The following is a 24,140-nucleotide window of genomic DNA, read 5'->3' on the forward strand; positions in this document are numbered from 1 at the left end:
TCGTTCTTCCCTATAACAACATAGGTGAGGAAGCTGAGGAGGAGGATGGAGGTTATATCGACAGCGCTGAGATTTCTACACGTTCACATCAACATCAACATGAGAGCTGGCTATGGAACCTTTACCAGCTGCCCAACTGCGACCGCAATGATCCAATCTGGTAATATAAATTAAGCCTTCACACACACACACGCACACACACACGCAAGCACACGCAAGCACACGCGTCATCTCTCGACGCTCGCGTCGTGTTTTGAGCTTGTAGATCTGCTATTTTCAAACATTTTAGTACTTTTACTTTTGACAGTATATTTTGATGCCATACTTTTGTAGGCTACTTTTACTCAAGTAACATTCTGAATTCCAGACTTTTACTTGTAACTGAGTATTTCTAAAAATGTTAGCACTTTTTTCCACCACTGACCATAACTCAGAAACTGAAAATAGCCGATCTACAAGCTCACAAGATGTACCTTGTAGATCAGCTATCTCCCATCTCCAACTAAGTATACATCAGTCATAACTCTAAACCCAACCTCTAACCCTAACCTCTAAGTTCCTAAATAATCCTAACTCCAACCTGAATATTTTCTTAATTGTAAACCTAATTCTCTGCTCTTCCAGTGAAACCACATCTACAGTGAGAAACCACGTTCTACCAGAGTCAATAACCACCTGGCAGCTCACCGGCATCAGCCTGTCCAAGACGCATGGTATATCATATATTATACAGTATATTATTATTTTTGGATAGTACCAAATCACTCATAAAGTGAAACATTGTCCAGCACGAGTGAGTCAGGTAAAAGCTTCATAAGAGAACAATACTTGTTTTTAACAAGCTCTAAAAATCGCCAACTGACTCAGCATCTGCTAGATCTGCTATTTTCAAAGGATTTTTATACATTTGAAAACTTGTGAAACTGGACATTCTACATAATGAGTACTTTCTGCTTTTGGTACATTTTAGTACATTTTTATACCAATACTTGTGTACATTTTTATACCAATACTTTTGTACTTTTACTCAGTCAATTCTGAATTCCGGACTTACATACTCGTAACAGTATTTCTATATTGCAGTATTTATACTTTTACTGAAGTAAAACAATTGGCATCATTAATGGGTTTTCTTCCACATTATGGTGGCGGCATAGTTTAGAATGCATTTTTCAACCACATTTTGGGGGGAACGAGGTCAGTTGATCTCCTTCAGGTGTTATGGACAGACGGACGGACGGACGGACGGACGGACGGACGAGAGCTGCACGGCAGCAGTAATAATCATGACAATAAGCACTGTAACCGTTTCCTTGCTTTCTTCATATTCTAAAGGAATCTGCGTGGCTGATCCACTAGAAATAACGGTTCGGAAGCCATTCTTCATGGACCTCAGGCTGCCCTACATGGCCGTCCAAGGAGAGCAGCTGCAGGTCAAGGCAGTGCTGCACAACTTAAGCCCTGAAGTAATTAAAGTAAGTAAATGGTGCATTTATATACCGTTTTACAATGTGCATTACATTCATCCATTTACACACACATTCATACACCGATGGCAGAGGAAACCATGTAAGGCACCAACCTGCTCATCGGGGGCATTTTTTTAAATGTTTTATATTAATGTTATATTAACGATAAATTCTTAGTGTTTTGCCAATTATTGGGGGTCCACTTGCAATATCCCCACGGCCAACAAGTGGGCCCCAGCCCACAGGTTGAGAATCACTACTTTAAAAGCCTGTAAAATAATATGGACAAAGGGAGCCGTGATGTCACCCATTGGCTTCTACAGACCCTTTTTGAAGCAAATTTTTCTACTAATTCAAATCCACCATCTTGGAATTTCCGGTCCCGAAAAGCAGCTATTTGCTGGAAGGGGCAGAAAGGACGGGTCCTCACTTTAAAGAACCAGTAGAGGCATACTTCATGCCTCTACTGTGCTTGCAACCCAATGTGCTTGGAAGAAGCACATTGGGTTGCACCTGCTGGATGAAATGTGGTATATATAATTAAAAATAAAATTAATGAATTAAATGAATTAATTCCAATAAAATTGGAACTATTGATAAAATGTATTTTCTGTTTACTAAATAGTTGGAGAGACAGGGAGACCCCTGTTACTGTACACATTTACTCAATGAATACTATCGGAATGTAGAACTGAAGTCATCGCCATTTCAATAACCCATATAATATAATGTAACTATATAATAGGGTTGTAGTGCTCGAAACCGGTCTCGAGTCCGCATTTTGATTTACTCGGTCTCGTCTCGGTCTCGCCCGTGATTTGACTCGGTCTTGACTCGATCTCGGACTAAAGGACTCAGGACTCTACCCCCACCGAGTCCACTCGAGTCCAAGTCACTACAATGCAATGAAATAATTGTATTAAACCCATATTATGAGGAGCCCATTCACATTAACATTATAAGAGAGCTGTCTGGTGCTTATGGACAGCTATCAAATAATAATAATTAAACAAAAATCTGGTCTCTGTCTCGACTCGGACTCGACCCCCTCTCTGGCCTTCCGGACTCGGTCTTGACTCGGACTCGGCCCCCTCGGACTTGGTCTTGACTTTGACTCGCTTTAGGTGGTCTCGACTACAACCCTACTATATAATGTTAGCAAGATTAAAAATGGGTTATTCTACGAAAACGTGCCAATTTGTGTCCCTCAGCACAAAGCCGATTTGTACATTTGAATAAAAAAATATTTAAAAAATCATAATTTAGTTTCCATGATGTGTTTTCATAACATAAGAACAATAAAGTTTTAGTTTTATTGTTTTAGAGGGCTTTTTAAACACTTTTATTTGTTTAAAATTGTGGGGGGAAAAAAAGGTTTAGTTGTGACCCCATGTTTTAGTCAACCCTGTTACTGTTAAAAGAAAACACACCTTCAGAGGTAATGAAATGTTCCAAAAGTGCATCCTTTCCAGGAAGTGACATCATCACTCTTTCATGAAGTTGCTGGCAAAAAGTCAGCTAATTGTGCTCTTCTTTTTATGTTTGAGTTTTTTAATGTTTGACAAAGGGGGACAAGCTCACAGCATCAACCCTGTTACCCTGTTTAAAAGTAGTTAAAAGTTATTTGTTTAATATTTTTAATTTACACAAACATGGTATTGGTATCCGGTGAATGCATGACCATGTGGTGTCATAAGCACCATATAGCTAGCAATGGCTAAACGTTTCCTCAACCCTGTTACTGTCACCCCTGTTACTATCTTATGTTCTCTATCGTATCGAGACTATCTCTCCACCCAACATATTTCATATGTATGGGGAATGACCCCACCTCGCATAAAACGTGTATATTTCTTTAAGAGACACCAGTCCTACTGGCACGCCCAGTGATCTCCACCAAGGCAGTTCAAGAACGTGGTAGCTTCTAGGCAGAAGTGTTGAGCAAAATATAGAGTTATATAGAACAATTTAGTTTTAGGAAAATATATTATTTTATTTACAAACTACTCACGGGCTGGCAGCCGCTGAAATCCACTGCAGGCAGTCAGAGAGCTGGTGTCGAGGCGCTCCTCTTGGGGTTGCTGTGACGGCTCGTGTTTAGTCCAAACAAACAAAACAAGTAAGTGTGCAGTCACTATAGGCCGCTATACGGCGTATCACCGGCTAGGTCGGTTCACGCGCTTGTAGCGGAGTCCCGTCGGTGGAAACACCAGGCGCGGCGCGCTGGTGGTCTGACTAAACACACACATAAAGCAACCATTAGAGCCCGCTATAAGGCGTATTACCGGCTAGGTCGGTTCACGCGTTTGTGGCGGAGCCCCATCGGTGGAAACACTTGGCGGGGCACGCTGGTGGTGTGTTAAAACAAACAAGCGGGGCAGCCACTATACCCGCTATACGGCGTATTACCGGCCAGGCCGGTTCACGCGTTCGTGGCGGAGCCCCGTCGGTGGAAACACTTGACGCGCTGGTGGTCTGTCGAAATATACCCTGGGTGGCCATTATAGCCCGCTATACGGCGTATCACCGATCGTGTCTGTTCACACGCTCGTGGCGGAGTTCTGTCTGTGGATCTGTTCGCAGTGACGCTAGACAGAACGCGCTGGTCGGCCAGGTGTCCCCTGGACAGTCATTGCACGCTATACAGCGTATCACCGACGGGGTCGGTTTACGCGGCTGTGGCGTAGTTCGCTGGTGAACCGGTCCGGTGATACCAGCGAAAAGCATCCGTACTGCAAGGGGAGCGGGGCGCACCATATATGGTGTGTACACCTAGGTGCGACTCTGCGTTGTGGCGCACGTTCCACAACAAGAGAAGCAGGAAGTGTTTGGAGCGTGTCAGGGTCTTAGAGTACCGGCTATTGCCTTGATTAGGTAATGCCAAACAGTGAAAATAGAGAATATATATATATATATATATATATACACATTAGTTAATAAATAAACAAATAAAGAGGCTGGAGATGGCAACAGCGGGGGGTTTCTCTTGTGCTGCATGTGGGGTGTGTATGCCCTCAGAGGACGGCCATGAGCAGTGTGCATCCTTGCATCCTGCCTGGGCCTTGGGCACGGCATAGCAGCTCGGGACGACCCCGCCTCCTGCATGAATTGCTTCATTTTACCAGCTAGGGCTAGGGAGGCTAGGTGCTGGCTGTTAGGACAAAGGTCAGCCGGGCCCACTCCAGCCCTACAGACTAAACGTCCAAGGTTGGCAGAGGTTGGCCAGCCAAGTTCGGGCTATGGCTCCACCCCCTTGCTCGCCCGGCCTGGTGTAGACTGGGCCGACGAGGATGATGAAGACGACGAGGAGGAGGATGTCGATGTCGAGTTCCCTCCGCTCAGCCGCAGGCTGATCCAGAGGAGGAAGAGGGCGCTGAGCGCACTCTTGCGGCCCCCATCATTCAGGCCCCAGTAGAAAGGGCATCGAGGGCTCTGGGGATCGTTGCCCCAGCAGAGGTCTCTGCCCCCTCGCTCTTTGATGATGTCGGGGAGGCTCCAACACCCCCCTTCTCAATTCCTATTCTCGGAGACTTCGAGAATCAAATGCGGCGACAGTGGGAGGAACCCTCCCGGTCGTTCCGCCAATCCAAAGACAGCAAGCTACTTTCCGCCACCAAGGATGGGGGGAACATCGGTTGCGATCGGCTGCCCCCTGTGGACAGGGCTGTGGCCGCCCTGATATTGCCCTCCAAGTCTATTCTGGGCGTTGCGGGTACCCTCAGTAGGAACTGTAGGATGATGGATAACTTACTGGCCAAAATGCATGCAGCCATGGCTATCCAGACGCGGCTAACTAACACAGGGGCTATTTTCTCGCTGTACCAGCGCCTACTTACGTGGCGCTTACGTGACCAGAATAGCCCTGACCTGATCGAGGAGATACAGCAACTGGCGTGCATACTCCTCAAGCTGTTTAAAGAGCAGGCGGCAGCGGCAGGCAAGGCGACGGCGGCTCTCTGGTTGGTGAGGCGCCACCTGCTGCTGTCCCAGTCCAAGCTACAGCAGGGGTCGGGGGCCGTTGGAGCAGTCAGTGGGCTCTCCAGCACATCAATACGCTGGAGCTAAGGGCAGACAGCGTGGTCGCAGCAGCGTATATCAACAGGCTGGGCTGGGCGTGCCAGTAGGACTGGTGTGTCTTAAAGAAATATCCACGTTTTATGTGAGGTGGGGTCATTCCCCATACATATGACATATGTTGGGTGGAGAGATAGTCTCTTCACTCAGAGAACAAAGGTTACAACGTAACCGAACGTTATGTCAACCCTGTTACTGTGTCACTCCTGTTACCATCCTATGTTAAGTCAACCCTGTTACTATCAACCCTGTTACTATCCTGTTGTCAGCCCTGTTACTGAGGAGCCATCCCTGTTACTTTTATAACTTGTATTCTAATATAACTTAATAAATGAAATGAATACATACAAATAAGGTGCTGTAGGGGTATCAATTGCAAAAATGCAGGTTGATCTTGGTGAGAGAAAAAAGCAAAACTTGTCAATATTTTCACTTGACAAACATACTGAATGTAACAGGGGGAATTAATCTTTCATATTGTATGATATTTGTTCTAAATGTTTTTAAAACATTTTCAATTTAACACATTGACTGCCAATCGCGTAGAGCTACGCGAACCTATTTAAAGCCGCCACGTGCCAGTCGCGTAGACCTACACGAAGTGTTGTTTTGTTAATTTTTTTCAAAAAAAAGTTCAAATTGCACTTTTTTTCAATTTTCGTAGCACCACCGGAAACGGAATTATCCGGGATCCGGTTTTGCCGATCCCGTCGGCCTCCGTTCTAATGACGAAACTGAAACGCCATTTTCTCTTTGTAGTTTTTCTCCTCGCTGATCACTGTTTAACATAAACCGTTCTAACTACAAGATGGCGACCGTGTTTATCAAATGGATTTCACTGCTCGACGCAGACACATCGTGGATGTGTTTACAAACACTTTAATGATCGATCTTAAGGATTTTAACAAGGTCTATGGCGACGTGAAAAAAAACTAAAACAACAATAAAACGTTGGCACTGGTGAGTACATTATGAGATTAACCTCTGGTATGGAATGTGTTAAAAATCAAACACTGAAAATGGAAAATGGCACGTTTTCGTAGAATGACGCGTATATAAATAAAGTTAAAGGTAATAAAATCAAGTGTGGCGTTTGCATGTTCTCCCTGTGTCCCCCAGGGTAGGTACCCTCACAAAAACATTCCAGAACTGGATGCTTGCCGCCTGCTTTCAATACCTCATACAAAGACACACATATTCAAGGCTTGAGCCTTGAATATTCCTGTGTGTCGTGTTTATTGGGAGCATGTTTAATGTCAATTTAGCGAGACACATTTCCCCCTTTTTGAGACTATAAAGCAATGAACTTGAACTCCTAGGTGCGTGTGGAGCTGCTTGAGTCTTCAGAGGTGTCCAGTTTGGCCTCTAAGAAAGGGAAGTATCATCAGGAGGTGGAGATCGGGGCCCACAGCACACGATCGCTGCCCTTTGTCATTAGACCCCTGAATGCAGGCAACCACGAAATTGAGGTCCGTGCCTCCGTTAAAGACTTGTTTTTCAGTGATGGAATCACGAAGTACCTGCAAGTAGTGGTAAGTTACACAGACTGCACTGTGATGCGACACCGTAGACTTCCATTCAAAAACATTACTGCAATAATAGACATCATTTAATCACTTGAACCCCAGCATCCATTTTCTATTTTGACACATTGTGAGCTTGTAGAGCTGCATCCAGTTTACTAAGTCTAGAGGGTTTAAGTGGTTAAATAATAATAAATAAATAATAAAAAAGAAAAGAAATAATAATAATAAATAATTTACACTGAAACATTTTAAGACAAATCTTGTGTGGGGGGGGGGAGGGTTCCCGGGCAACAACTGTCTGTCAACATATTTTCAGATGGGGGTCTGCAGTCAAGAGAGCGGACTGCCCCACCCCCAGGTATTCATTTCATGAAAGTCATTCAGTGGAGTTTGAAGCACCCGGAAGTTTCAAACGGTAGATGCACACACAGTAAGGATTTTAAATGCGGAAGTGTTGCTATCCCAGATTTGACCACCAGGCGATGGCCACTTCACTGTTCTACCGTGGTTCTGGGGGCTTGGCGGACCCCCATCTGAAAAGGTTTTGTGCCAGGGACCGCCATTGGTATATAAAAAAACATATTTTTCACATTTTATTCCAGATTGTTTGTGTGCGTGCTCATGTGTGATATAGTTGCTTCTATTGGGCTTGTTTTCGTATAAAGAAATCTGACAACACTGGCCCTCATTTATCAACGGAGCGTAAAGACTGGCTTATATTTTTCCATATATTCCGCCGTACACCAATGCCGAAGTCACATTTATCAAAGGATCCTATACAGCCAATCCTAGCGTACATCAGGTCGGAGCTTTGATAAATCTCACGTCTGAAAACGACCGTCATTTAAATATTCACAAAACGCCCCAACTTCACGACATGAAGAACCAGAATAAGACCCCAAAAAAGCATGAAAAGCCAATAAGAAAGAGTTTCCCCTGCTCGCCTCACCTCGCCACACACACACGCCTCTCTCTCCGTAGCGTAGCGGTACAATCTTTGTTTTCACATAGGTAGGCTTGTAGCCTACATGAATGACATATTATGATACCAATCACATCGAATATGTTTGTATACCCATTTATTTAACCCATACGAGCAGTGCGTGTTCGAGTTACACTAAATAAAGCAGTCATGAGACTGGGGCGGAATGCAGTGATCCCGTGCCGCCACGTTAATATTGGAGCCTCGGTAGGGTGACCACCTTTTTTTTCAGTTTTTGGTTTCTTTATTTCGGTTTTAGGGTTAGGATTACGGTTAGGTTAGGGTTATGTTTTTTAATTCTTATTTTTGCCTGATTTTACCGATTTATTATAAAATATATATATATATATATATATATTTTTTTTTATCGGCTCTGCTTGTGCGGGACGCGGGACAGAGGGTCCAATTTCGGGACTGTCCTGCGAATTTCGGGACGGGTGGTCACCCTAAGCGTCGGGTTTATATCCTTAACCCAGCCAGGTTGTGCATGTAGCCTACATAACTCTCTATGACATAACTCCATACCATAGGATGTAAGTTTGTAGACCTCACTGTGCATGAAAAGATGGTCGGGACTCCCCGATTTTCTTTTATATTTTGAAAATAGCAGATCTACAAGCTCACAACGCATCGCGATGCGACCTGTTTTGAGCTTGTCGATCTGCTATTTTCAAATAGCCAATGCAGCCAGATCTGCAAGCTTAACCGAATGACTGTTAAAGCAGTTTGTTTAAAGGTTTCATGACGTTCAGTTTTACCACACATTAAAAGTCTCTGTCATGGTCCAACATGTATAAAACATGTATAAAAAACAAAAAATCTACTCCAGTGAGCCATTGCAGGTGTTTTTCTCTCACATTTCTAAAGCCTTTTGAACTGCAATGAAAAAATTAATCTTTGCCTGCGGGTGTCGCTGTTGAGGAATTTTGCCTGTCAATCATCGCCTCTGCTCCGCCCCCCCAAAGGAAAGGATAGGGGAGGGGAGGGGCGAGGAGGAGAGTGGGCGGGATTTATTAGTCAGTCAGTTTATTAAAGAGCTGGAGAGACGCAGAGACCCCTGTTTCTGAACAAACACTCTATAGCAATGATTACTATCACAATATAGAGCTATTTAACACTGTTACTGAACACACACTCTGTAGTAATGATTACTATCACAATATAGAGCTATATAACACTGTTACTGAACAAACACTCTATAGTAATGATTACTATCACAATACAGAGCTTCAACTTTTTTAACAAAAAACCTTTAGTTTGAACCAAAACAATATCACTCACCCTGACTTTAATGATGTGTGCCAGCATGAAGGAGACTTGATGAAGCAATCAAAGAATGTAAAGCTGGAACCTGCTAAACACGGTGAGTCACTGGTTTAGTTGGTTTGGAAGAAACAAGAATGAACTCATGAATATCAAATACTGTGTATTTGTTTGGCATATAACACTATAACTTTTTAGGGATGTCCGATTTTATCGGCCTCCCGATATTATCGGCCGATATTAGCATAAAAATTGATATCGGGAAAATATCGGTATCGGTTTTTGAAAAAAAATTTTTTTTTTTTTTTTTTTTTTTGCTTTATAAATAAGTTACAGGAGTTCTTACTGTATATGGTGTGTGTGATATGACATTTGAGCTTACCCTAATCACAATAATCCCCGCATATATCGGTATCGGTTGATATCGGTATCGGTAATTAAGAGTTGGACAATATCGGTATATCGGTTATCGGTAAAAAAGCCAATATCGGACAACCCTTTACATACTGCGTCTCCTTCAGATGGTGAACAGGTGTTAGTTTTGGTCAGCAGCGACATTCCTGATAAAGATCTAGTCCGGAACGCACCTGCCACCACCCAGATCTTATTAGGTATCTGTCTGTCTGTCTGTCTGTCTGTCTGTCTGTCTGTCTGTCTGTCTGTCTGTCTTATCACGGATCCTAACCTAAAAAATAATCTTTGAAATCATGAATACTGACTTTTCATTGTGATACCGATACATAGGAAGAGTATGCTGAAATATGGAGGTACAAGGTGTCTCTCCGTGTCTGCCCGAAAGCAACAGTGTGTGTGTGTGTGTGTGTGTGTGTGTGTGTGTGTGTGTGTGTGTGTGTGTGTGTGTGTGTGTGTGTGTGTGTGTCCAGCTGGACAGGGTCCCTTTAAGGAGCATGTGGTCAGTGGAAGCTCTATGGGCGGTCTCATCAGCCAGGCCTCCATCACTGATGGAGAGAACAACATGATGAGCATGGCCTTGACCGTCAGCGCTGTCACGTACCTGGACAAAACCAACCAGTGGGAAGACGTAGGCTTTGAGAAGCGCGACGAGGCACTTCGACACATCAGAACCGGTAGGAATGAATACAAAAAATGTATTTTTATTCAGAGAATGCAAAGTCCTTAAGCCAGTGCCACAAAGAAACATTGTCTATAGCCGCCAGTGCCAGCGATTTGTTTGTGTTTTCACTCACCTTGGGGGTCCTTGACATGAAAATGTCTGAGAACCGATATTATAGCAACATTTTTCAAAAAACTGTTAGGATTTAGAAGACATTTTGTAGAATCAGCCTCAATGTATTCAGCCACCTCCTGGTCTGCTGTATGGAGGGTGACAAATCCTCGTAGATGTATGGAGTATGCTCATAGCGTGAGCTTGTAGATCTGCTATTTAAAAAAAAATCTTTAACATTAAATGGTGTGCACATTTTTGAATTTTTAAAAGACCCGAGGTCTACAAATGATCTTCTGAATCCAGTTTTCTGAAACACTTTATGTTCATAATATCAGTGGTTCTCAATCTTGTTCATGTCAAGGACCCCCAAAATTATATGTATTTGGCCACAGACCCCCATCTCAAACTATTTAGTTCCAGGGACCCCCAGAAGCGAAAAATACATACATTATATTCAGTACATATTTCAAAAATAGCAGATCTACAAGCTTGTGCCGTGCTATGAGCTTTTATATCTGCTATTTTTGAATAGTATAAAATAATGGTTATAAAGTGGTTAAAATCTAAAATAACAGATGCTTTCCCGGTCTTAACACATTACCCGCCAAGATATTAAACATTGTTTTGTATCCAGTTGCCTGCGTAATTACCTTAAATAGACGATCTTTGAAACGCTGTGGAAGCCACGTTGTGTACACATAATGTTTTTTTCAATTCCCGTGGGTTGGCGGAGGGATCTGTGTATCCACTGGAACAATAACATTCCACCCACGAAAGGCCATTTTGGGGCTATGGCCCGTTGAAAACGTGTGGTTTTCATCACAAAAAGAAATCTGAGTAAGAAGTGTTTTTCAAAAAATCCTATAGTTGGGCCGTTTTTTTGGAATGACGTCACATCCGTCTACTGCTTCTCTGAGTGACAAAGGACCATTCCTAAGCCGTGTTAGAGCACCCCTTGTGGAATTTGCGGAAAAAAACAAACAATTTAAATAGAACGCAGATCTGCATTCTTGGAGGGCAATGTGTTAATAGGTTAAGTAAAGGCTACTCGCGCTGGATATGTGGATGGATGCAATGTTTGATAAAGACAGGAGGCCAGGGGACTGGGGAGTTTCCACAGGATAGCTTTGGTTTGTTTAGGGTAGCGTGAAAAATGTACGCTTCACCGGAGAGTTTCACATTTTTAGCGCTCCTTCAGCAGCCGCTGCTTCTAAATGTCGGCCTTTTTCGGCGATAGCTCAGTCTTCTTTCACTTTCTCCCCGACCCCCCCCCCCCCCCCCCTGCTTCAGCACCTAAAGCCCTTCTGTTAAGTCTGCACTGCCTATATCCTTCTGTTAAGTCTGCACTGCCTACATTATATTCAGTACATATTTCAAAAATAGCAGATCTACAAGCTTGTGCCGTGCTATGAGCTTTTATATCTGCTATTTTTGAATAGTATAAAATAATGGTTATAAAGTGGTTAAAATCTAAAATAACTATGCCTGTCTATGCACTTCCTACAATAGAAACATGTATTTGTTGTTTGCTCCAGCTTCTTTATGTATGTTAACATCATCTTATGTGTTGTGTATTGTAGGCTACACAGACCAGCTTACCTTCCGTAAGACTACTGGCTGTTTTGCTATGTATCAACAACATGCGTGCAGCACGTGGTGAGTCTCACGTCCACATTTATTAGATAGCAGATCTACAGTTCTGCAAGTGTGACTGTTTTTTATTAGACCCAGTATAAAATAGGGCCTAAATGGCTAATGTATGTCTTGTAATAACAATCTAATGATCTGCAAAGTAACTAAGCAACTAAAGTGTTGTGGAGTAAAAAGCAGAACACACACGCACACGCACACGCGCGCGCACACGCACACACACACACACACACACACACACACACACACACACACACACACACACACACACACACACACACACACACACACACACACACACTGTCACACTGTCACAGCTGACAGCTATAATAACCAGTGGTGTAAAAAAAAAAGTAACTCAGTACATTCACTCAAGTATTGTACTTAAGTACAATTTTGAGGTATTTTTTTTAACTTACTTTTACTTCTTCTCCACTACATCTCAGAGGCAAATATTGAACTTTTACTCCATTACAATTATTTGAAAACTTGAGTTACTAGTTACTTTGCAGATATACATCATTATATTACAAAACATACATTACCCACTTCAGCCCTATATACATTTTGGCCATTTGAAAATAGCAGATCTACAAGCTCACAACTCATTGTGAGCTTGTAGATCTGCTTTTTTCAAAAGATTTGAAAACTTCTGAAATGGGACATTCTGCATAATGAATACTTTTACTTTTGGTACTTTAAGTCATTTTGATGCCAATACTTTTTGTACTTTTTACTCAAGTAAATTTAGAAGTCTGGACTTTTACTTGTAACAGAGTATTTCTATATTGCAGTATTTATACTTTTAAACAGCATTGATTGAGTATTGATGTAGTACTTTTTCCACCACTGCTGCTGACAACTACAATAACCTTATACCTGTAAATGTGCTCCTACAGGCTGACAGCCTTCGTGGTCAAGGTGTTTGCCATGGCCAGTGAGCTGCTGGACGAGCAAATAGTGATTTGTGACTCTGTCAGGTGGCTCATTCTCAACAGACAAGACCCTGACGGAGCTTTCAGACAAACTGGACGGGTGAACAATAGAGAGATGGCTGTATGTACACTGAGACAGACACACATTGTTCAATTTGCAAAAGAAAAAAGAGAGACAGAAATATGTCTGTCTGAAGATGTAATAACTATTATTAGTTTTTAGTAGTAGTATAGTAGTGTTAACATTGGATCCATTTAGACTTTTTTTCCCCCTGTTTTTTTTTTTGCTTTTCTGAAAAGTAACTCATCTGGACATACAAGGTTTACCCTTGACAGTGGCAATATGTACACATTAATAATGTAAAGTGTGCGTGTGCGTGAGCGTGTGCGTGCGTGCGCGCGTGTGTGTGTGTGTGTGTGTGTGTGTGTGTGTGTGTGTGTGTTTGCGTGTGCGTGTGTGTGTGTTTAGGGGGATGTCTTTGGAGTGGATTCTGATGCCTCTATGACTGCCTTCACACTCATTGCAATGCAGGAGGCACGCCGTATTTGTGCTGACATAACTGTAAGAGACTCACACACATGCACTTGCACAATCCTTACCGTCCTGTGACATGTTCTAATAGCCAGTGGTTCTCAACCTGTGGGTCAACCTGTGGGTCAGGCCCACATGATTTTGGGGGGGTTCCCAGATGACAATTTTTCTGGGTCGGTATTAAAAAAATCTAAAGAATTACACATTTTCCATAAAAAAAGAAAAATGTAATCTGAAATGTTAGAGAACCACTGCTCCATCATCATGTTCTGTCCTTTCTACTGTGTCTAGTCGATGCCAGGCAGTATAGACAGAGCGGTGTCTTACCTGGAGAGCAGGCTGCCCAGCCTCACTAACACATATGCTGTTGCCATCACATCATACGCCTTAGCCAACCAAGACAAATTGAACAAGGAGATTCTCTACAAGTTTGCATTCACAGCAGGTAACTTTGAATAAGCAGAGCGCGCGTGTGTGTGTGTGTGCGTGTGCGCGTGTGCGTGCCTGTGCCTGTGCCTGTGCCCGTGCCCGTGCCCGTGCCCGTGCCCGTGCCCGTGTCCGTGCCCGTGTCCGTGCCTGTGTCCGTGTCCGTGTCTGTGTCTGTGTCCGTGTCCGTGTGTGTGTGTGAGACGAACAAATGCTCCCTCCTTCCCGTGGACGCGGTCGGGAAAAAAAAGGCCCGTCCCGGATCCCCGGTGGGGTGCGTTTTTCACTCGATCTTACTTGTTTCTTTGTTTCTTGCACTGTAACATAACGTTGCTGTCCGGCAGGAACCAGCTAACTACATTTTTCCGCTTTTGCATTTTTTTCATAAATCAGTGCTATTGAACACCCTTTATGTAAAAAATATTGAATCGATGAAAAGTAATAAAAAGTGCTTCTGACAAAAACAGCTAACTCCATTGGATGTGTATATGTATATATATATGTGTGTGTGTGTGTGTGTGTGTGTGTGTGTGTGTGTGTGTGTGTGTGTGTGTGTGTGTGTGTGTGTGTGTGTGTGTGTGTGTGTGTGTGCGTGCGTGCGTGCGTGCGTGCGTGCGTGCGTGCGTGCGTGCGTGCGCGTGTGTGCGTGCTCCTCAGATGGCAGCCACTGGCCTGTACCCAGTGATGTGTACACACTGGAGGCTACAGCCTACGCTCTGCTGGCACTGGTCAAGGTCAAGGTGAGCTTCCCTCTCTTCTTTTATGTCACTGGAACATCATGCAGTGCAACATCCTTCTGTCTCCAGCAGGGGTCTTCAACAGGGGCAACAGAGTCCAGAATGTTGGTACATTTTGTAGAAGTCATTGCATAACAGTGAAAACTGTTGTGCAATGACTTCTGTGCAGGGGGACCAGCATTTAGCACAGTAGACTAGGCAGAATTTCAGAAAATGTGCTTGTATAAAATGCTGAAGGCATTTCGTGTTTATTTTTGGTATACAACATTTCTAGGGGTATTAAGGGGTGCTGAATCCAAATCTGCTGTATACCCAGCGCAAAAATGTCAATTAAGGCCTAAAAATTGAGAAATTCAACATGGCCGCCAGCGCCAGGACCTCTTTCCAAAAAAACAGGTGCTAAACCCACATTCTTTATTCTACTGACATGAAACTTTGCACAGAACATCTGCACTTATGGGGGAAGAAAGTAGGAATATAGCTGGGGTGCAACCATGAGAGTAACAGGGTGTTTTTGACTGTCTAACTGTAATCTTTGTATAGGCGAGGATACAAAAATGACATTTCTTCAGTGTTTGCAGGAATACTACAGCAATTTGGTAATAACTGTACAGTGTTGGACACCAACATTGGAATCCCCCAAGTCTTAGCTTTCTTCAGGTACCAAGTTTATGCCAGTAGCCCTTATAAGTCTGGATATATAAGCATTTTAGTGTAAGCATGCTGTTTTATAGTGGCGCCCGGGCCATCTCTAAAAATTAACTTTTGATCTGGATGACCTAGAATCATGTATGAAGGCACTTTTCCATACAAGTCAACCATGAGGATTCCAAATCTGACACAATTTTAATTGTCAGACCTCGTTTTGACTCCGAAATTCAAGATGGCCGACATCCAGTACAGTAAAAACTTATACCCAGGGGGCAAAGAACCAGATGGGCTAGAAATAAAAACTTGGTGTCTATTTCATGGTTTCAGAGCATGAGAAACTCAATGGAATACTTATCTTTATGATTGGGTGTGTCTGGACCTTTAATTTGCATATTTCCAAGATGGACGCCACGCAAAAATGAGTTTTACTTTGACTTTTACAGTGACAGCTGACTGTTATGGCAAAAAAGTCTGCTTTTTAAGTAATATGAACACATTTGGTCAGTTTGAGCTTTAATTTATATGTTGTCAATATGGCAGACCCACACCATGAGTCTGGTCAGAGTCGTGTAATCCGGGATGCAGAGATGGTAGTCAAGGCAGCAGTGGAGACTAACCCATTTACAGTGAGCACATCATCCATGATCAACATATCTACAGGACAGTGTGCTGATTCCACATCCACAGTCAAGGACGACTTGATGAGTGTGAAAGAACTTGGTCTGAAGGCACTGTGTGAGTCACTGTCCAGTGAACAGAAGAAGACAAGAATAATGAAGCTTAACACTTTCTACACTCAAAACACAAAATCTAAACAATCTAAGGGGAAAACCTCAGCACCTGGCAAGAGCAATGAAATTACTGCCCTCCTGCGGATGACCCTAATCATAGCCAGTGGTGGAGAACTCAACCTTGTTGACTTTATAGGCAACCACGAGTGCAGTGACTTCCCCCCTTCCCTCTTCCAGGAAGATGGCAGGATGAGAACAGGTACCAAGGCAAGCCTTGTGAAGGTCCTGAAAGAGGAGACCAAAGTTGCATGTATCCCTGACCTGCCTACAGAAGACAGAAAAACAGCAGTAGTTATTGATGCCATGTATGCCATGCGCCATTGGTCGTTCCTGAAAGGTGAAGCATTTGGAACAATCGCTGAACGATACCAACGTCTGCTGTTGAATGATGTGCCTGCTGGCACAGAGATCATTCACTTCTGTTTTGATCGGTACTGTGGACCTAGTCTTAAGACAGCTGAGCAAGAACACAGATATGCTTGACCAAAACCTACCAAAGAATATGAAGTCAGTATGCATTACACAGCTCCAGATCCTCAGGAGTTTTTTGCTGTGTCAGCTAACAAGGCAAACCTATTGAGTTTCCTCTGTGACGAATGGTGTGAAAATGAGAAACTTAAGTCGGCCCTTGGTCCAACACATCTTTACCTGGGTGGGGGGTTTAAAGAAGAGACAAGGAGTGTGGTGATCAAGGAGGGGTCTATTGAAGATGTCCCTGCACTAGAATCCACACAACAGGAGGCTGATACAAGAATAATACTCCACACCCTGTACAGTGTCCAGAATGACAAAGTTGACAGAGTTGTCAGAATCAGAATCAGAAGACTTTATTGCCATGACATGTGAACATGTTAGGAATTTCATTTGGTACAGCGGAGCACAGTTTACAACAGACAGAAACAACACTCCCCAACACCACAGCAGCCATGGGCGGCGCTGTCATCCATGCCAATGACACAGATATCATCATCATGTGCCTTTACTATGCAGCAACCCATCTCCAATGCCTTCCAGAGCTGTGGGTGAGAACAGAGCAAAATTCATACCTTCCTATCCATCAAATGGTATCAGCACTGGGTCTCGCACAGTGTCGTGCCCTGCCCTTTATCCATAGTTTAAGTGGCAGAGATACTGTACCACCAGCTATCCCTTCTTCACTGGGAAGAAGGCATGGTTCAAGGCCATCATGCGTCTGGATCTCTGCACTTGAGGAGTTTGGTGAAAACTCTTATGATTCCCTCTCAGATGACGTCCATCAATCAGGCACGAGACCTCACAATTGCTGTATATACATCCAAAGCGGACCACCAGGAGGATTTTGACCTGAGTAAGCTTAGAGTGTACAAGTTCCTCAATAATAGATCAACCCTCTTAAAGCTGCTGCCCCCAACAGATAATTCCTTTGACCTGCACCTGAGAAGAGCTGTTCTAGCAACCATAATAGATAAATGTGCACATATCGCCAAGCCGGATATTCCTTCTTTCACAGAGTATGGATGTTCTCTCAGTGCTAGCAATGCAGTCCCCCTTGCATCTACCGAGCCAGCCTGGCCTGTGTGAATGAACAAGGCAATATCATGCAGCTGTATCAAAGGCTGCCAGAAAAACTGTTCCCGTGCAAAGAAGGCAATTCCATTCTACTTAGGATGCCGTTGCCAGGGACTGGAGACACGATGCAGCAGGATCAGTGCAACATGACAACAGTGACAGTGAATAGCATTGTACCATAGTATCATTGGCTTTAGAAGCAGGCAAGACTGAACCATAGAGGTCAAAATGAACCTTTTGTAGGCAACCTCAACTCCGCTTTTACTCTATTTGTCACTAAGTAGTCTATCTTTTGTTATGTTACTTGAATGCATACCACTATGTTAATTTGTATAGCCCTAAAGTTGAAGTTTTTGGCAAGTCTTGGAGTGTGCATGTGTCTGTTTATATTGTATTTAGTTTATTAAAATGATACATAAGGTACATTGTGGGCTTTTTCTCCGATTTTTCTCTGCAATCATCCCCACAACTATAGATCTATAAATCAATAAATGGAAAATGTAATACCATACATTATTTATGACTGCAGCCATATTGACAACATATAAATTAAAGCGCAAACTGACCAAATGTGTTCATATTGCTTAAAAAGCAGACTTTTTGCCATAACAGTAAGCTGTAACTGTAAAAGTCATAGTAAAACTCATTTTCGCGTGGCGTCCATCTTGGAAATATGCAAATTAAAGGTCCAGACACACCCAATCATAAAGATAAGTATTCCATTGAGTTTCTCATGCTCTGAAACCATGAAATAGACACCAAGTTTTTATTTCTAGCCCATCTGGTTCTTTGCCCCCTGGGTATAAGTTTTTACTGTACTGGATGTCGGCCATCTTGAATTTCGGAGTCAAAACGAGGTCTGACAATTAAAATTGTGTCAGATTTGGAATCCTCATGGTTGACTTGTATGGAAAAGTGCCTTCATACATGATTCTAGGTCATCCAGATCAAAAGTTAATTTTTAGAGATGGCGCCGGGCGCCATTTTGAATTTGGCTGTCTAGCAAAAAATGCCGGGATTTTGGGAGGGACCTGGGGGCTAAATCTTTTCTAAAGGGTCCATAGAGGTCAAATCAATCGTAAAAACATACTTGCCAAAGGATGGTCACAGAACCTCACTTTCGGACCCTACTATAAAACAGCATGCTTACACTAAAATGCTTATATATCCAGACTTATAAGGGCTACTGGCATAAACTTGGTACCTGAAGAAAGCTAAGACTTGGGGGATTCCAATGTTGGTGTCCAACACTGTACAGTTATTACCAAATTGCTGTAGTATTCCTGCAAACACTGAAGAAATGTCATTTTTGTATCCTCGCCTATACAAAGATTACAGTTAGACAGTCAAAAACACCCTGTTACTCTCATGGTTGCACCCCAGCTATATTCCTACTTTCTTCCCCCATAAGTGCAGATGTTCTGTGCAAAGTTTCATGTCAGTAGAATAAAGAATGTGGGTTTAGCACCTGTTTTTTTGGAAAGAGGTCCTGGCGCTGGCGGCCATGTTGAATTTCTCAATTTTGAGGCCTTAATTGACATTTTTGCGCTGGGTATACAGCAGATTTGGATTCAGCACCCCTTAATACCCCTAGAAATCTTGTATACCAAAAATAAACACGAAATGCCTTCGGGGTTATGCTTCTCTGAAAATTGACCCTGTCTACAGAGCAGGGTGTTGAAATAGTGAAGACAATGGGAAAGTGGTCAGATATACAGTAGTACATGGCCTGGGAAACACATCAAGGACAGGGACGGTTTAGCCAGATGTCAACAGAAGGTCCAGTGTGTGTCCCTTTTCATGGGTTAGGGTGAGGTGAGGTTGAAGGACTCCAGGATGTTTCAAAAGGTATTGACAAGGGGACGAGACCTGCGGCAAATATGAACATTCAAATCTCCACACATCAGGATCTGGTCATATTTGATCATGGCAGATAAAAAGTCACCAAAATCCTAAAATCCTTGTAATTTGGGGTCAGATACAGTATGTCAGTGTACAGACAAAAGCAGCAATCGAATATGGTCTGCAGAATAAGGCATTAGTAAATGCTTTATAATTTTTATCCCACGATTTGTGTAACCCCTATTTGTCTATGTAATCCTGGGCACTACCTTCCCTCTGCCAACCTAGGGAGGCCAGGGCCGAGCTCATGCCTCCTTCAATGCATGAGAGCCAACTGACCTTGTCACCTGACAGGGGAGAGTTTCCCTGGTTGGACGTAGTGTGTGGAAGGAACACGTTATTCCAACCAGTTCCTTTCCCCTCCATCAGGCGCCCCGGCTGGCCAGGGGGAGGCAGTATAGTGACCAGGATTACTGCATGTTTTTGTGAGGATAAAAAAAAAAAGAAGTTTTATAATGACTAATAAATAGCCAATCTGTTACTAATTCATATTGTGCTAATAAGTCACTAGTTAAAGGCAGACTGGGTAACTTTGAGCCTAAATGAATATGAATATATATATATATATATATATATATATATATATATATATATATATATATATATATATATATATATATATACTGTTATATACTGTTTACATTTACACTCATCCCTTTGCAGGGACTGAAAAGTCTGTGGGGGGTGAGGGGGGGGGGGGTAGAGGCCGGAGCTCTTAATTGATCTCTTTGAACTTCAAAGGGGTTGTGCATTGAGTTGATTGATAGGGCCATAAAAGTGTCAACCTTGTTAGTGCTCTCTCTACTCAATGAATGCATCAAAGACAGTAATCACTTTGATACCTGTCAGAGAGGGGAGGGGGGAGTGGCGTGTGTGTGTGTGTGTGTGTGTGTGTGTGTGTGTGTGTGTGTGTGTGTGTGTGTGTGTGTGTGTGTGCGTGCGTGCGTGCGTGCGTGCGTGCGTGCGTGCGTGCGTGCGTGCGTGCGTGCGTGCGCGCGCGTGCGTGCGTGTGCAAACACAGATCTGAAAAGTTAACTAGTATCCCTTAAAGGTAGGGTAAGGTATATGTTTTGGTTTAAACTAAACTTTTTTTTGTTAAAAGGTTAAAGCACTAATTTCTGATAGTAATCATTGCTATAGAGTGTTTGTTCAGTAACAGGAGTCTACGTGTCTCTCCAGCTCTTTAATAAACAGAAGAAGAAAAAATTCAGGTGGGTGGCAACGTTTCAGCCAATCAGGAGAGAATACTCATTTATCAGCTTCATTTTTATAGCGTTCCAGTTCCAATTTAGTTCTGCTCATGTCTTTGTGTCATCACTTCCAATTCCACTTGTTTAATCTGTATCCTGTGGGAGTTCTCTATCCTGATTGGAGAGCAGTGGTATCCCGACCTGAAAATGCATTTTCGGTTTAAAAAAGAGCTGGAGAGACATGGTCCTGTTAATGAAAAACACAACAACACTATAGCAATGAGTACTATCAGAATATAGAGCTATGTTACACTTATTTTAACCAAAGAAAATCACTTCCCCATACCGTTAATGATGAATATATGTACAATGTACCTTAACATAAAGTGTCACCCTTTTCATGAACAAAGGCCTTTGACGATGCAAAGCCTGTTGTCAGATGGTTGAACAAACAGAGGAGGAATGTTCGTGGAGGCTACGGATCCACTCAGGTAACACACAGACAACCTCATTTCTATTTCATTCCTCCTGACCGCCAGAGGGCAGTGTTTTCAACATCTGGATGAAAAGCGTCTTTTATTTATTCGGACCGAGTCCGAATTTTGCGTATATTCGCATAATCGCCGGTGTGTAATGACCTTTAGGATTTAGATGACATTTGTAGAATCCCCCAGAAGCAAAGATTTGAGTTACAAATGTTATCTTTAAAAAAATACATATAAATATATTCAAAGATTTGCACAAATTTTCCAATTTTTTTCCAAAAAATAGCAGATCTACAAGCTCATAGCGAGGCACTCGCTATGAGCTTGTATATTATTTTTGAATAGCCCAAATAAATCATAAAATGACACAGATGCGTTCCCGGTCTTAACGGGTTAAGGGGTCTTCGACAGGGTGTCCGGGACCCCTAGGGGGTCCTCAGAGTTACCACAGGGGGTACACCAAAATCTTTGTGTGATTATTTGTATTTACCTTAACCACTTGAACCCTAGCATCCCTTTTCTGAAGAGAACTTTAGACCAAAAATAGCAGATCTACAAGCTCACACCGCCTAGCGCTGCGAGGCGTTGTGAGCTTGTAGATCTGCTATTTTTGGCAAAGTGGTATAGGTGTAGAGGGGAAAAAAGAGCAGACCAAGTAAACAAAAAAGGTTTAATCTGAAACTCAATTTTATACAATATAGAGGGGGTCCCTGCTTCATCTCTCTCTCAACTAGGGGGTCCTAAAGCTGAAAACGTTGAAGACCCCTGTGTTAATCTAGCCTGGTAAACCCTCCCTCCGGAAATCTCATTTGTAATTTATTTCAGGAGTGAGTCTGGCATGATCGCCCATTCGGCAATTTGGCTGTGGGCTGGAGTTGGGCGGGAGTAATACCGTTTTGAGATGGCCATGCCCAAAATAGGTTGCCTTATTCGGATGCGTGTCACTGTCCGCCCCTGCCGGTTCTCTGATTTTTTATTTTTAAATACGCTCTGTCATGATTAATTGACCACATATATAAGTTAAACAACTAAATTCTATCCAAACGATAACTTAAAAGTAAATTCCGTGCCTCAAAATAGAAGTTTGAGAGTGTTTTGAAGTTTAAAAAAGAGTAGAAAACAGTGGTCAAAAATGATGGCTGCCGTTCGTTTTTGGTCGGCTGCACTCAGGCTGCACTCGGTTCCATTCGGGCTCACTCGAACTCGCCACCTGATTGGCCAACTTTCGCTGTCAATCACAGAACGATGAGCGACGACGCTGATAGGCTTGTCCATTCGGTGAACGGGCTAGAAACGCCCAGACAAGCCTTCAGCCAGACTCCTTCCTGAAATCAAATGGAAATGAGATTTTCGGAGGGAGGGGGGTTTACCAGGCTAGAGTTAATCTATCTGTGGGTCTCATCTCCTTCCAGGAAACCATGCTGGTGTACCAGGCATTATCTGAGTACTGGACCAATGAGTTAGAATATGATCTGAATGTGAACATCTGGTCTGGTAGATCGCGCCCTGATCGCTTCCACTTCAACCATGATAACTTCTATACCAGTAGGACATTGAAGGTCTGACACACACGTACACACGCACGCACGCACACACACACATACACACACTCAATAGATTATTGGGGAAGATTAACTTCACCTTTTCACAAGTACACTAATTCAGAAAGAATAGTACAGTATCATATGCCAGAAAAGAAGTTTAATTGCTCCCTCTACAGTAACTCATTGGCTCACAACAACAACAACAACAACAACAAAATCAACAAGCTAACAGATAAAAAACAGTAACACCTAATGAAAATCAAACAGGCAAGACTTATATGTGTGTGTGTGTGTGTGTGTGTGTGTGTGTGTGTGTGTGTGTGTGTGTGTGTGTGTGTGTGTGTGTGTGTGTGTGTGTGTGTGTGTGTGTGTGTGTGTGTGTGTGTGTGTGTGTGTGTGTGTGTGTGTGTGTGTGTGTGTGTGTGTGTGTGTGTGCACAGCTCAGAGGCATAAACCAGGAGCTGAATGTGACCGCCACAGGATCGGGAGAAGCAACTCTCACAGTGAGCATAATCACACCATTTTATTATTTATTTAAATATTATGTTTAGGGTTTATTTTTCATTTTATTTTTGTACAATTAAACGAGGAAGAATATTTGTGTAAAAAAAATCTAAATGACTCAAAAAAGGATCAAACATTTTCAAGATTTTTAAAAAATGTTCAAAAATAGTAGAAGCACAAGCTCGCTGTGAGCTTGTATATCTGCTATTTTTGAGAACCACTGCTCTAGGTCCTTGTGTGTGTGTGTGTGTGTGTGTGTGTGTGTGTGTGTGTGTGTGTGTGTGTGTGTGTGTGTGTGTGTGTGTGTATATATATATATATATATATATATATATATATATATATATATATATATATATATATCAGGGTTTCCGTTAGCCGGTATATACCGGCCATTGACCGGTAAAATGTTTAATTGGCCGGTAAATATAAACACCACCGGCCATCGTGGCCGGTTGGGAAAATGCTGTTATTAGGCTATTTTATCATTTAAGCCTATTATTAATATTATTATTTGCATAAAGTAGTTGGCTACAAGTTACAACCATTACAATCATAATCATTTCAAGTTTTTATCATGATCTGACTGTGTGGTTTAATTCCGACAGCCTGCTCGGCTGCTGCTGTGCGCTGCAGTTATAGAATAGCCTATTCGTTGTACGATGGTGTCGCGCGTTGAAAATATCAGAGCTACAAGCTCACAGCACGTCGCAACGCGCCGCTTTGTGAGCTTGTATGTCTG

The 24,140-nt window shown here is 42.8% G+C and overlaps 1 protein-coding gene across 1 annotated transcript in view; it reads left to right on the forward strand.

The window, feature by feature from the left end:
* LOC311033566 (complement C3-like) overlaps nt 1–22,915 on the forward strand; it is a gene marked incomplete at both ends in the record, with an annotated part of 64,377 nt that extends 41,462 nt beyond the window's left edge. The window contains 13 exons of the mRNA XM_084041137.1: nt 25–160; nt 625–713; nt 1,336–1,475; nt 4,812–5,495; nt 6,863–7,059; nt 10,260–10,402; nt 12,084–12,159; nt 13,053–13,188; nt 13,558–13,650; nt 13,912–14,065; nt 14,704–14,786; nt 21,276–21,356; nt 22,763–22,915. Of these exons, the coding sequence (XP_083897263.1) occupies nt 25–160; nt 625–713; nt 1,336–1,475; nt 4,812–5,495; nt 6,863–7,059; nt 10,260–10,402; nt 12,084–12,159; nt 13,053–13,188; nt 13,558–13,650; nt 13,912–14,065; nt 14,704–14,786; nt 21,276–21,356; nt 22,763–22,915 (2,165 nt within the window). The remainder of the gene's footprint in view (nt 1–24; nt 161–624; nt 714–1,335; nt 1,476–4,811; nt 5,496–6,862; nt 7,060–10,259; nt 10,403–12,083; nt 12,160–13,052; nt 13,189–13,557; nt 13,651–13,911; nt 14,066–14,703; nt 14,787–21,275; nt 21,357–22,762) is intronic.
* Between the last annotated feature and the right edge of the window lie 1,225 nt (nt 22,916–24,140).

Source organism: Gymnoscopelus microlampas (genome assembly GCF_963454915.1).
Source record: "Gymnoscopelus microlampas genome assembly, chromosome: 2".
In the NCBI taxonomy this organism is placed as follows: Eukaryota; Metazoa; Chordata; class Actinopteri; order Myctophiformes; family Myctophidae; genus Gymnoscopelus; species Gymnoscopelus microlampas.